Raw genomic sequence first — 14,902 nt, forward strand, 5'->3', positions numbered from 1 at the left:
ATGGTGCTGGGACAACTGAATATAAACATAGAGTTTATATATGTGATCCCACTCTTAGGTATATACCCAAGGGAATTAAAAAGCTATGTTCACTTTAAAAACTTGTACATAAATGTTTATAGAAGCATTATTCATAATAGCTAGAATGTAATAACAACCCAAATGTCCATCATCTAATGCATGGATAAACAAAATGTGGTATATCCTTACAAATAACTTATTATGCAGTTACAAAAAGAAATCAAGTATTGATATAAGTATAAGATGGATGAACCTTGAAAGCATGATTCTAAGTGAAAAAAGCCAGTCACAAAAGACCACATATTGTATGATTCCATTTGTAGGAAATGACCAGAATAGACAAATCCATACAGATAGAAAGTAGGTTAGTGGTTGCCTAGGTCTGCAGGGTAGGGAGGAAGGAGGTAAATTGCATAGGATTGAGAAGAGGGTTTAGGGGGAAATGATGGGGGATGATTGCTAATAGGCATGGGGTTTCTTTTTGAGATAATAACAGATTTTGTAAAATTCATTATGGTGATAGTTGCACAACTCTGAATATACTATAAAAAACATTTAACCTGTATACTTTAATGGGTGAATTATATAGTATTTGAATTATATTTTAATAAAGTTCTTATATTTTTTTAAAAAGTACACTGCTTGAAAAATCTCCTGATTGTTGGCCAAAAAAAAAAAAAAAAAAAAAAAACCCACAATATTTTCTGGTCAGTTCTTAGATCTTCCAGTCATAGGTACTGACTAGACTCCTGGATCAGTAGTTGTAAAATTTGAGTGTGCCTTGGGGTTACCTTGGGGGCTTAAAGCACAGATTACTGGCTGGGAGTGGAGGCTAATAATTTGCATTTTTAGCACACTTTGAAAACTGCTGTTGTATCACATGTTAGGATTAAATTCAACTTCTTTAGAAAGTCAAATTCTAGGAACTTCCTGGGTAAAACAGTTCAGTATTTGACTTAGGCTTTTGTTGAGTTCAAAGTTGCTTATTTTAAAATCTCTTTTCTTTCATTGTCTTTGGTTTTATGAAGGTGCCAAAAAGGAAGGAGCTGCTGGATTCTTTAAAGGAATTGGAAAAGGGCTTGTGGGTGCGGTGGCTCGTCCAACTGGTGGAATAATAGATATGGCCAGCAGCACCTTCCAAGGAATTCAGAGGTAATTAAGTGCACACTGTGTGCAAGCTATGTGTCTGTGTGCAAATTGTTACTAGGAATACATAAGTAGGTTAAATACTCTGCTTGTGCGTGAGGACCTTAAAGTCTAATTGAAAGCTCTGACAGGTTCACAAGGTAGAGTGCCCCCAGAAAGGAATAAGAAGAGATTTTTTTTATAGCCAGTTTCTCTTTTATTCAACAAGTGTTTATTAGTCCCTACTATATGCCAGGCAGTGTGCTAGACACCACAGATACAACGAGTGGATGGCCTACTCCCTGCCTTTATTATTTTGACATTTTCTTTTCTTTAAGAAAAAGTGGGGGAACTTGGAGTCAACCCTACTTGGTTTTAATACTTGTCACATTATTTTGGGCAAGTTATTTAAAATTACTCTGTGTTTATCAAATATTGATATACTGTGTTATGTAGTACAGTGTTGAATCAACACATATATATTTGTATTAGTTTGAAAGTTTCTCACATGTTTTCTTATATGTACTTACTCTGCTGCCTTACACAGGGTGGCAGAATCAACTGAGGAAGTGACCAGGCTCCGTTCCCCTCGCCTGATCCATGAGGACGGCATCATTCGCCCTTACGACAGACAGGAATCTGAGGGCTATGATTTATTTGAGGTATAAATTCTGTTCTTCATGGTCATGAGTGAAATTTAATTTTAAAGATTTCTAGGATCAGGATTTCATGGGTGGTTCCTAAAGTTCCTGATTCATGAACTTCTTTAAAGATGACACAGGGAACAATGGTAGGGTAGAGTTTGATTATTTATTTGTTTTATTATATTAGCATAATGTATTAAATGGGAGTAACTCATCATTTTTTTTTTCTGCACAGGATCAAAGCTTTTTAGTGCAGAAGGGATAATCTTAAAAGAAGTCATAGGCTTTATTACTATTTGTATGTTAGCTCCTTTAGTTTACGTTGTTAACTTTGGTCTCCTGCTTTGTAGCTAAGTATTAGAATTTCACTTCTTCCTTTTCTCCCAACCAAATTAATTTATTTGGACTATATTGTAAATCTAGATTTATTCAGGTAAACAGAAGCTGGAGGAGAGAAAAAAAGATTATGTACAGTTTCATCTTTTTAAACCTTAAAAACTTTTTTAAGGATTTTTTTGGCTTTTATTTTAGTTTTAATTTTACTGTATTTAAATAATACACACATATGTAAATTGCTATTCTCCCATGACTAGCTTTCCTCCAAAATAAAATTAGTCATATTTTCCTACTTTGACTTTAAAATAAAATGACTCTTCATTTTTCTTAGACTTTGACTTTTATAGTATGTGATTATATTTTATCTTTCTGCATGCTTCTAACTTTATTTTCTTTCTTTTTCTGCCTACACAGCAAGAACTGGAAATACAGGACTAAATGTTTTCTATACTGCTACTTGATTTCATCCTTAAAAATCAAAACCAACTGTGGTATTAATTGACTGTCCTGGTTTATTTAGAGTGAGAGTCCATTAAAATGAAGTTTTCTTTACATTTCTCACCTCTATCTGAACTTTTTATTGTAGTGGCTTGACTACAGATAAAAATTGTGATATTCCTGGTAATACTGTACAGGAATAAGAGGTCAATATAAAAGATGAAAGGATGTAGGAAATCAACTCTCTTTTACATTTAGTTGGAGGAACACTTTATTGAACTCACAAGTGGATACTTTTACTATCATTTTGAGAATTTCATCTTTTCTTACGGTATTCATGTGCATTTCTGGTAAAGTTGGGAAAAAAAAGAACAATTCTTATGTTCAGTCTATTATGTGTTCTTTATGTATGTGAGTCCTGCTGATAGAGTTACATAACTATTATATGTTTCACAAATAACCTAAATTTACTCAAGTTGCAGAACTATTGACTGGGGCATATATTTTAAGAAATGAAGTATCAGTTGCTCTGGGTCTGTCCTTAGACCTCAAATAAGAGTTGGCACATGAATTTTGAGAATATGTTTCCTTAATCTCTTTTTCTTTTTTTAACTCCTTGATACTCTTGCTAGATAAGTGGCAATCATTTTCTAATTATGTTATATATATTCCTAGCCTTTAGTATTTATACCTTTTAAAAATTAAGTCTCCTTATTGGTTATGCTTATTTCACAATTATTAGTTTTAATTAATGTAAATAGAAGTTGAACATGTATTTAAGCAGATTACTTATGTGGCTTTCGGACTTATAGATGTCTTTATTTTTAAAAACCAACCACTTTTGCTTTTACATCCTGTGAGAGGATTCATTATCCTAATGAGAACAAAAAAAATTATAAACTATCATTTTGAAATTAGTGGCCCCATAGTTAATTTCAATATAAGTTATATTTTGTTTTTTCTTTTTTATAAATGATAGAAATGTTTGATTTAGCAGTGTCTTATCTAGCAACTTTCATGCTTCCTCCCAAAAGTGAAAGTATAAACTTAGTTTTAATGTATTGTAACATGTAAAGAGAATGAAGCTGTTAACATACAACTGTTCAGTTGGATTATATATTTTTTAAACAATAGTTATCAAAAGAATAAATTGAATCCTTCATACTTAAAACAATGACTCTTCAAAGAAGAAAGAATGACCTTCAAAGACTAGCCTAAAACTATAGCTGACAGACTTTTCTTGTGCCCGAATAATTGAGGGTTGGCAAAAATGTTGCCTCATGTACAATTTCTGTGAGAATCAAGCACAGTAACTAATTCAAGATTTTGTCTTAAATCATCACTAATAAATATTCTTCCTTCTTAGGTAAAAGTAATGATTTTTAATTTTCCTGGATATATTACAATTTTAATGAGACTTCTGGAAGATCTTATAACTTGTTAAAATTTTTTTCTTTCTTGTTTACTTTTTGATTGTTTAGCTCTTTATGTTATTCTTTTCCTCATGATTTCCCTTTTTATAACTGCATGTCAGTAAGCACAAAACTTCAAGAAACTTTATTATTTTAGCTAAATACAGTCATCTTATCTGATTTAGTAGTTTTTGTTAAGATATGAGAACTGGAAGAAATAGAATGATTGTACATTAAGAACAGAACTTGGTAATTTTTTTCCATGGGTAGCAAGGGTAAGCATGGATAATTAAGAAATTTAGGCTGTTTCATCCCTTGCCCATTTTGCTGTGATCAGTTAGTTGGGTACAAAGTATTTGATAATCTGGACTGTGTTGGATATACAGAAGAAAGGAGACTTCTGTCCTTAAGGGACCTAGTATAACAAAATGTGTAAATATTAAAGAGCATTTGAGCATAAAATTATGTCCTCCTAGTGCTTATTGTAATGTGGGTATATTCTAAATAATTTATTTGGGAATCTTTTGATTTACCCCATTTTCTTTTTCTCCTGAGTATTGCTCTGTATTCTTTAATTTAATACTGAGCTTTGAAAGTTACTGAATTATATACTATGTTTTCATAGGATATACTCTTCTACTTATCCTCTGTTCTCCTAGGATAATTATCATGACACACACACACATACATATATATTTATATATATATATATATATATAGCCAGTTTTTATTTAATATTCATCTTGATTCACATAGTTATGATTATATAATATTTAAAATGGTGTTCCTTGCTTTTTTGTTTCAATTATATTTTTCCATGTTCTTAGAAATGCTTCATTCTTAATTCTTGCATTACTGTCTGTTGAGGTAAATTTACCTCGTATATTTGACCATTCCCAGTTCTTGACATTAAAGTTGTTTCTGTTATTTTACTAACAGTAAGAATGCTGTGATAAACATCATTAAACATAATGCTTTTTCATATCTTGTATTATTTCCTTAGAATTTACTTGAAAAAATTGAATGCTTTTGCTAAATATTATAAATTCTTCAAGTTGCATTTTGGGAAGGGAGAGTAAATATTTTATACACTAATCTGCCACAAAGACTGAATCTCAGAGTGTAGTGGGTTTTAGAAGTGCTGGAAACCAGGTTTCTATAATGTATTATGGTGATAAATATACTTTAAAAGCTTCAGTTTTTTTAAAGTGCAAAGCCTGATAACTAATGAAAATGCATACAAGATGGAAAGTGGGTAGTATTTCTTGTACATTTCATCTCAAATCTAAATATTTTAACATATTTAAATTTCAAAGCTGAAAATAAAAGCACTAAATTGTTATATTCATTTCCCATATTCTCTTTAAAGGAATTAAGGTATAAATGTTAAAAGATTTTAGCTAATTCACACAGGGAAGATGTGAAACAAGTGACTATGAAACTCCACTTCTCTCTGAGACTCATTCCGAGGTTGAGACCCCATTCTCTGGCGATTCATCTTCCTTGTTCATGGTTTTTTGTAATTGTCAAGGAATGACTGGGAACCAAGGATCTTTAAAAAACTATGTATTTTAGTATTGAAATAATAACAAGTGTGCTTTCTCTGCTTGTGATTATTATTATTGATTATATTCTCCTTTTGATAATATTGATGTTGTAGTCTTGGTTATAAAATGTTAATATCTTATAAGTATGTTTATGTTTTATATTTTCATATATATTATCTCATCTGATTTTTAATTATATATAATATCAATAATATTTCATTAGCATTAATTATAAAAATAACTTTATTAATTTTAATGTGTGTTGACTAAAGTCACAATAGTTTTGAGATAGTTAAAAAATAAATGTATTTTAATGTGCTACTATTTATACTTGAATTATTTTATGCTTGTAATTGTCTTTAGTAATAAATTGTGCCGGCTATTTGAAATCTTAGAAATTCTTCATGTTTGTGTTAAGATTGTCATTAAATTTTCTTTTCTACCAGGAATATAATTCAATACACGCTTGTACTTCTCATGCATGTTTAATGTATAAGACCAAATATTCAAAAATATTAAATATCAGTTATCTTGGAATTTTATTATGTGTATATCTACCTCTCTGTAAATCAGTGGTTCGTAACCTTTGAGAAGGATCACAGACCCCTTTTAAAAATCTGATGAAAAGTATGAACTGTCCTCTGAAAAAAGTTCAGAAATACATTTTCAAAATTTTATATTCTTTTATGGTAGTTCATAGACCTCCCAAAGTCCTTCCATGGACGCCAGGGTAAAGACCCCTGTACTGTTAATGTCCAGCTTTAGTATAGGTTCATATTAATGAAAATGTCTGATTATTTCTGGTAAATATTCAAAAGCTTCTGAGTTATGCAACAAGATGTATTTTATTAGAAGATCACTTAGTAAGTGTTTAATACTTATTTGTCTTTTAAGGCACAGTGAAAGTTAATTTACACTATGAATATTTTTCTAGCTTCACGTGCCACTCTATAGAATTGTGCTTTTGGTTTTAATAATTTTTTCCTAACTGGCACTGTTATTATGATTAGCTAATATAGAGTATTGGAAATACTATTTAGATGCATGTACAACCCAAATCTTGAGTCTTCTTTTCTTTTCAGAATCATATCAAAAAGTTAGAAGGAGAGACTTACCGATACCACTGTGTTATTCTGGGAAGGAAGAAGACAAGCCTTATGGTTACAAATAGGTATTTACTTCAAGTGACATTTTTTAAAATGCTAACTATATAGATTATAAGAATTTTGGAGATTAAAATGGCAGAGGATTTAGATAACTATGATGCTTCAACTGCAAAATGTTCATTGTCATACAGTCATGGAAATACAGATCTGGATAGGTCCTTCGAGATCATCTATTCTGACCCTCTCATTTTGGAGATGCTGAAACTGAGACTTAGCATGGTTTAGGGGCTTAACCAAGTTATACAACTTCTGAGAGACGGAGTCTAGAATAGACTTTATAAGTGCAGTAGTGATACCTTTGTATGTGAATTATAAATCCAGTTATGGAGGGTGAATTCATGAATCACTTTTTCTCACTAGGTTTTATTTTGGATGATTAGCATACCTTTTAAAAGGATGGTATTATTTCTTTGTGTTCCAATTTTTTTCTAAGTATTTTGGGAGTGGTAGATAATTTTTCCCAGTAAAAGAGCTTGGACTAAACTACTAAGTTTATTTTCCTGAGATTTACCTTACATCACTTATTCTAATTATAGGTTAATAATTTTCAAAACATTCTAAGTTATGTATTTTGTAGGACTAAGGCAAAGCACTTACAGTAGGTAACATCTGCATTAGATTCCTTACTATTGCACTTAAATATATTTAGGTGGCAAGGAGAGAAAGGAAAGCATTAGGATTCAGGCTTAAACCTACAAGCTGTTTCTAAGAGAGAGTTAACTAGTCTTCTGATTTGCCCATTAATTAAGAAGTAAAATATTCACAAAACAATCTAGAAAGTAGTTTTTATGGTTTTTATACTTTTTATGTAATTCAGCACTAAGCAGTGGAAATCAGTGGGTTTTTTTGTTTTTTTGTGTTTTTTTTTTTTGGTAATATGTAATACTTCAGTATTTGTTTGATTTAGGCATTTGGTAGGAATATTAATGTGTACATTATACATCTGTTTTTCTTCAAATAAATTGAAAAATCATAGTAATTTGAAATCTAATCTCTTATAGAGCTTTTCAGGAGGCAATTAGAAAAATAATATTCCTGACCAGTGCAATGACAGTCTCCCTTAGATATGAGTGGATAGCCTTAAGAGACCAGGGTTGGGTGACTGAATATGGAAGAGAAGGGAATACAAGATGAGTGTGCTGGGTTTTGGCTTGAGTACCATTTACAGTAATTTGAGGGAAAAGATGATGATTTTGTTTCTGTTTTGAGCTTAATGAGTTTGACATAGCTTTGAGATATCAAAGGAGAGGTGCCTCAGTAGTCAAGGAGACATATAGATACAGGTATAAAGTGTAGATAATTGGAGTTTGGGTAAAGATCTGGAGTTCAGATCTAAGAAACCATCCTGAGAGAATATGTTAAACAGAAGAAGACCAAGATTTGCACTCTGGCAAACATGGTGCAGGAGGAAGAAAGTGAAGGAGATTGAAGGTGACAGGAGAACAATAATATTGTTCAAGAGTACGATGGTCAAGAGTAGAGTTTTAAAACAATCAGAATGGTGAATTGCGTTTGATGCAGTGATTTGTAATAGTTATCTTTAACTCTTGGCTCTATCATCTGATTCTCTACTAGGCAGGAGGTGGGGGGTGGAGTCCACTTCCTAGAGACTGTTTGGAATGTGTAGGGGTGTTGGAGGTTGTCACAATGATTAGAGGCCCTGCAGGAGCCTAGTAGCCTGGGGCCAAGGATGGTGTACTTCCTACGGTGCACAACACAGTCCCGCAATTTCAGTAGCACCTGTGCTGAAAAATATAGTGCCAGGGGTCTGTATCAGTCCTCACCCCATTGGTCACCAAGTTCATTCAACTCTACCTTATAAACATCTAGAATCTAGCTCTTTCTTCTCACAGCCAAAGTCAAAATTTCCTAAAAGCCTCCCCCACCCCCAACCCCTGCAAAAAAAACCAGAAAACAAAAATCCTTCAAGATCTGGCGCTAAGCTAATTTTCTCACCTCTGTATATATCCAGTAGTCCAGCTACAGACCTCCACATTCCTCAGATAAATCTTCCCTTTTTTTTTTTTTAGAAATATATTTTAAACATTTTTTAAATTAATTAATTAATTTTATTTATTTGTTTTTGGCTGCATTGGGTCTTCATTGCTTCACACAGGCTTTCTCTAGTTGCGGCGAGCAGGGGCTACTCTTCATTGCGGTGCACGGGATTCTCATTGCGGTGGCTTCTCTTGTTGCAGAGCACGGGCTCTAGGCACGCGGGCTTCAGTAGTTGTGGCTTGTGGGCTCTAGAGCGCAGGCTCAGTAGTTGTGGCTCACGGGTCTAGTCGCTCCGCGGCATGTGGGATCTTCCCAGACCAGGCCTCTAACCCATGTCCTCTGCATTGGCAGGCGGATTCTTAACCACTGTGCCACCAAGGAAGTCCCAAATCTTCCCTTTTTTGTACTCCTATATATGTTAATGCACTGTTTCCTTTGTCTAGAGTATAATTCCCCTTTCCTACCTAGAGAACTTCTTCCTTTCAAGAATCAGCTCTTAACGCTACCTACTTTATCACCACGGTCAGTCCCTCTCTCCCGTGTGCCGAAAGAATTTTCTACACACTCTGCTCTTGTTCTTATCTAACTGTGCTGTAGCATTTATTTGCAGGTTTATTTCCCCTTATAGCCTATGGGTACCTCTCAAGCAGAAACCCTGTCTCCTTTGTTTCTCCAGCACCATAGACGTTTGTAGAATGAACAGTTCTACTTTCCTAGTTTTGCTTTCTGTAATAGAAACTTTAGAATCAAGTATAGTTATATCAGTAACAAATCTGAATCACACACTGGGAAATCAATGTGGATGCCCTTTAAGGATTCTGTGAATTTTTTTTTAATTGCTGTTGAGTAAAATGGGATGCTCGCTCTGTGATATAGTACATCAGTATTAAAGTGTTCAAACCTGATATTTATTAGTAGGCCTAATGTGAATCTTTGCTGACATTTGAGGTTTGTGACATTTCTTTCTTGATTAGAAGGCATATGTGATTGACAGTAAAAAGCAATTAATAATTTTCCAAGTAAAACGTTTTCAGGGGCTTCTGCCTTTATTGCTTCCCAGATGAGAGTATAGCCTGTTCCTTATGTGTTTTAAAGAGAATGATTTCAGTTTTCTGGTCAGTTAAAAAAAAAAAAAAAAAAGACACTTTTCTGAATTTTGCAAGATTGACAGAAGGGGAATTTTTGAAGGTCTGCTTTGTTACTTGTGCCATGTTTGCTCTTTATTTGACAGTTACCTTTTTTTTTTTTTTAATGTGAAGCATACATTTTTTAGTGTGCCAGGTTATAATGCTTACTGAGCAAGTAATTCCGTCGAGCAGAGTGAACGATTAGAATAATTAACTGTCTTTATCACTACCTGTATGTTTTTGTTTCCTTTTGCAAAATAGGCGAGTGTTGTGTATAAAGGAAGTTGAAATCCTAGGCCATGTGTCCGTAGACTGGCAATATCCATTTGAAGATTTTGTACAGTCTCCTATTGTTGATGGAAATCTGCTCAAAATTTCAGTTGAGGTAAGAAAACATGAATCACATCTTTAGAGCCAGGAATTTGTTAAATGAATGGAAACCAGTGCTTTCTGACTCTGTTTTATAGTTAACTGAATAAAATGTTTGAAGTATTATTATTATTATATGCTGAAAAGTAAGGAAAGATGTAATCTATTTGTGTTCTGTACTTTAGTTTCTGACAGCCCTTGATTGCATTGAGTGAAATAATAAATTTGTTCACTGAAAGAATTAGGTTTCTTTTTGGTAGAATAAAGCGTTATTGAGTAGAAGGGTTTTTTTTTAACTTCATATGGATACTATTTTGCTATAATCTTAGATACTTCTGGAAAGATTCCCCATTTTAGGCTTTTAGGAGATTATTATAAATATTATGTCTAAAACACTCACATTTAATAATATTTGACATTTATAGAAAGCTAATGCATTTTAAGTATGTAATAATGCTTTCATGTCTTTCCTCTACATTTTCTATGGAAAAACTTTTTAATTATATAGCAAGTAATTAGCAAAAATGATACCCCATCTTTTGCTTAGTTCATAGACTCACTTTACTTTGAAATGTATAATTTTTATTATATATGATATAAATTTATTTTCACCCCTTTTAAAAAAACTAGAAATTACTATTCCAAAGATGGTAATTTCTATATTTTTTCCTAAACAGTAATTGTTATCTCTATTCCTGAAACTATCTGAAAAATATTTATCATAAAATTCAATAGTTAGAGATGTAAGTACTATTATCCTTTAATTTACATTTACTTTCTTTTCATAGAAGTTTACAAGTAAAAGAAGCTACCGTGAAACCATTCCATTTTGTATTTTAGCCTTACCTCATTGTAGAGTTTCAAAATTTAAATGCCTTGGTATATGAAACATAGTTTTTAGACTAGGAAAGTTATGTCACTATGCATGTATATTACAGTTTCCTCAGTTATCACTTTTCTTTCACATCAGTGGTGAGAATTGACTCAGTGCATTTTACATTATATAAGAATTTTATCTATCGGCCAAGGAAATGAAGGAAGGGTTTTTTGATTTGTCAGATGTGATGAGTTATCAAGTGGTATTTCTGTAGGCTATTTATCATTGCCTGCAGAAAGCCATCATTTTATGCAGATAGATAGATACTCATCCAATTTCATAAATTCTAACAACTCACATACGGAACCACTATCCTTGTACCAAAATGATTTATTTCTTATACCGAATATGTGTATTTGGTTAGTCTAGTGATTATAAAATAGAGTTGACATTTAAGCACTCAATTAAAGGTTAGGATTTTTTTTCTTCCCCATAATAATTTCTTTTCTGTCATTGTTTCTTTTGAAACAGAAACAAGGTCTGTTCCAAAAAAGAGACAGTGCCAGTCAAGGCTATGTTCAGAAAATTTACCTGCAGGATGTCACCACAGCAGAGGTAAACGATTTATTTTAAAGAATGCCCTCTCAGTGTTTTTCACTGCAAGTTGAAATAAAAATGTTATAATTAACAATACTTATTACTTTTCCCAAAAGATCAACTAGTTATAGCTTTGGATGGATATATATGTTTAAAATAATATGTTGTGGGTTTAACAGGGCAGAAGGGTCTTAGCATGATGTGTATTAACTGTGTATTCTTGTCTTTGGACCTGTGTGGAGAGCTCATACTCTTGGTTTTGTACCTTCCTCCTCCACCACGTGAGCCTGTACTAGTCTTTACCATTCACGGTAAATATTTTGTTTTCCAGAGAGCATGTTGCGCCATTGAGGATGCACGGTCAATGAGATACCAGCAAAAACTGATGAAGCAATCATCACTGAAACTTCTCAGGCCCCAAATACCATCTTAATCACAGATCCCAGGGGGCTGCTGCTGGGAGAAAAACCAATCACAGTCTTGTCTGTAAACCACTCTTCTTCAAGGAAGCCTTTAGTTTTGGAATTTTTTTCTAGAGTAGTTAGTTTTGGATTTTCCATTTTCCCCCCTTAGTTTTGGCTCTAATTTTGTAGCTGTGTGTATGACAGCAGTCCACTTCTACACTGCCACCTGGATGGGTCAGACCCTTAAAGAAATACTACTTTAAACTCAGAGTGAAATTTCCATTAAAATTGTGAAACAAAGGGTAATAAGCTTGTTTTTAATTAAAGTCCTTACTGAAAAATAAGAAAGGAGCTTAGAATGACTAGTGTTCTGTGAGAGCTTTTTTGGACAGGTCTTTGAACAAATGTATATTTTGTTCAGTAATTGAACTGATACAACATTTTTGGTAAACCAGGTGATTGACTTAAGAAAAACCACTAAAGGGAGACATGACATGTTTCCTATTTTCTTTTCATGAAAGCATTATTTTCTCCTAATAAAAACATGTTTTGATTTGGCGCTGATTTTTCCTCCTTGCACTGTAATATAAGACAAATGGAAAATCAAACCTTAAAATATCTATACTCTGTTCTCTAGAAGTTTTGGAAATTATTTACATGCTCTTTCAAGATGAACTTATATGGCATGATTAATGTGCTGATGCATGAAAATATTACACTTTAAGTTTTTCAAGAGTCAGAAACATGAAAAAAAATGAATATTTTTATATTTCCAGAACTTGTTTTTTATAAGTTGATTTTTTAAGGGCATCATAATTAACACTTAATTTTAATGCATATGTAGAAAGGTATTTTAAATGCTTAGTAGGAATAATGAAAAAGCTCTAGCTGCTTTATATATAAATAAAGTAAGGCATCTAACAACATTGTGGAAAATCATTGGTAGATGTATCCTTTGAGCGAGCAGGCCTGTAAGAATCAGCTCCATACACTCTCATTTTTGTTCTTTCTGCATCTCATTCGTGCTGGTCAGAGATGCACTGCCTATTAAAGCTTTTTTAAAAATGCTCAAAAGTACTTAATTTCCTTGGATGAATCTTTAAATTTGCTCATGGTTTTTAACATGGCATTTACTTCAAATCACTGAATTAATGATGAAATGAAGTTGTGCACAAACTTGGTTTGCTCTGTTTTTGTTGATATGTGTGGTAATGTTTCTGCTATCCTTATTCATGTTTTTTAAGACTGGCCTTACAACTTTAAAAAATTTTCCTAGTTATAAATGTACTGTAGACTCCAAAAACAAAGGGTATAATAACTAATGCCCTAAATATTTGATATGTTATGGCGGTCTTTGCTTTTCAACATCACTTTTTTTTTCTGTCAAGGAAAGTATTATATTCAAAACTTCTAGCTTTAAGCAGAATTTCTGTTAATTGCAGTTTATTCAAGTGTACTAATATTTTGTGTCTTTTAAAACTGACTTAATCAGGAATTTGAGGTATCTGATTATATTTTTCATATGAATCACAGCTATTGACAATATCCTAAATATTTAAGTAATTATATTGTACTGATGGCATGTACAAAACATTGAACTAAGAAAAATTAGTTTATAGAAACCCATAAATTCATCATCTCAGTTGGCTCAGAAATAAACTTCCAAATATTTGTACCATTTTCATTTGATTTAATCCCCTGGGACAGAAGTAATTCATTAGTAAAGTGCAATAATGTCTATTGTGTTTTTTAAAATGCTTTGAGAGTCAACTGCTTGCATATGAGAGAAATAAAACATTTGGTGTATTGTTTACAGGTGTGAAAACTTTGTGGGTTTATGTTACATACTCAATAATACTTGCTTTTACTTTTTGTGAGAAGTTAGATTAATAGTTACGGAGAGCTTTTTAAAAAAAATTTTATTGAAGTATAGTTGATTTACAATGTTGTGTTAATTTCTGCTGTACATCAAAGTGACTCTGTTATATATATGTATGTATGTATGTGTATATATATATATATTCTTTTTCATATTCTTTTCCACTATGGTTTGTCACAGGATATTGAATTTAGTTCCTGAGAGCTTTAAAAGATGCTAGGCAGGGGCTTCCCTGGCGGCGCAGTGGTTAAGAATCCTCCTGCCAATGCAGGGGACACTGGTTCAATCCCTGGTCCAGGAAGATCCCACATGCCGCAGAGCAACTAAGCCTGTGCGCCACAACTACTGAGCCTGCGTTCTAGAGCCCGCGAGCCACAACTACTGAGCCCGCGTGCCACAACTAATGAAGCCTGTGCGCCTAGAGCCTGTGCTCCGCAACAAGAGAAGCCACCACAATGAGAAGCCTGTGCACGATAGTGAAGAGTAGCCCCTGCTCATGCACAACTAGAGAAAGCCCGCGCACAGCAATGAAGACCCAACGCAGCCAAAAATAAATTAAAAAAAAAAAAAGATGCTAGGCAGGAAAAGGTTTTTCCTGGGGGTGTGGAGCCCCTTTGCCACACTGGAGACCAGTGGCACAGATCTTCAATGCTGAGAGAATACAGAGAACAGATGTGACCAGCTGCCACACTTTGAATTTGTGGCCCCACTTGCCGTGTCTTCCATGCTTTCTATCAGTCGCTGACTGTGGGTGGCAAGGATGCTGGGCAGGCCCACCCCTGGGAGACAGGGAGCTCCTCTGACAGCCGACTTCGGCTTGAAGACTCCTCAGTGGCCTTGCAGAACCTTTCTTAGACTGCACGGCAGTTTGGGGGGCTTCCACCCCATCTGTCTCTGTCTCTCTGTTTTTTTGTCTCCCGCCCTCCACCCCGTCCCACTGGGAACTCAGACTACAAGTCTGAAGGCTTTCCCGGTACTGGGTTATCCACTAGGAAGAATAGCCTGAGGAATGTAGCAAAACA

At 33.6% G+C, this 14,902-nt stretch overlaps 1 protein-coding gene across 4 annotated transcripts in view; it reads left to right on the forward strand.

Annotated features, from left to right (window-relative positions):
* VPS13C (vacuolar protein sorting 13 homolog C) overlaps positions 1 to 13,812 on the forward strand; it is a 197,130-nt gene extending 183,318 nt beyond the window's left edge. For 2 of the 4 annotated variants that reach the window (XM_057542575.1, XM_057542576.1), the window contains exons 78-83: positions 1,050 to 1,173; positions 1,694 to 1,808; positions 6,606 to 6,694; positions 10,076 to 10,199; positions 11,532 to 11,615; positions 11,929 to 13,812. In XM_057542575.1, the coding sequence (XP_057398558.1) occupies positions 1,050 to 1,173; positions 1,694 to 1,808; positions 6,606 to 6,694; positions 10,076 to 10,199; positions 11,532 to 11,615; positions 11,929 to 12,030 (638 nt within the window). In that variant the 3' untranslated portion in view covers positions 12,031 to 13,812. Of the gene's footprint in view, positions 1 to 1,049; positions 1,174 to 1,693; positions 1,809 to 2,540; positions 4,650 to 6,605; positions 6,695 to 10,075; positions 10,200 to 11,531; positions 11,616 to 11,928 lie in introns of those variants that run through there. The other 2 variants (XM_057542577.1, XM_057542578.1) reach the window with 1 other exon arrangement.
* The last annotated feature ends 1,090 nt before the right edge of the window (positions 13,813 to 14,902 follow it).

The sequence above is a fragment of the Balaenoptera acutorostrata genome, chromosome 3, assembly GCF_949987535.1.
Source record: "Balaenoptera acutorostrata chromosome 3, mBalAcu1.1, whole genome shotgun sequence".
NCBI classification, from domain to species: Eukaryota; Metazoa; Chordata; class Mammalia; order Artiodactyla; family Balaenopteridae; genus Balaenoptera; species Balaenoptera acutorostrata.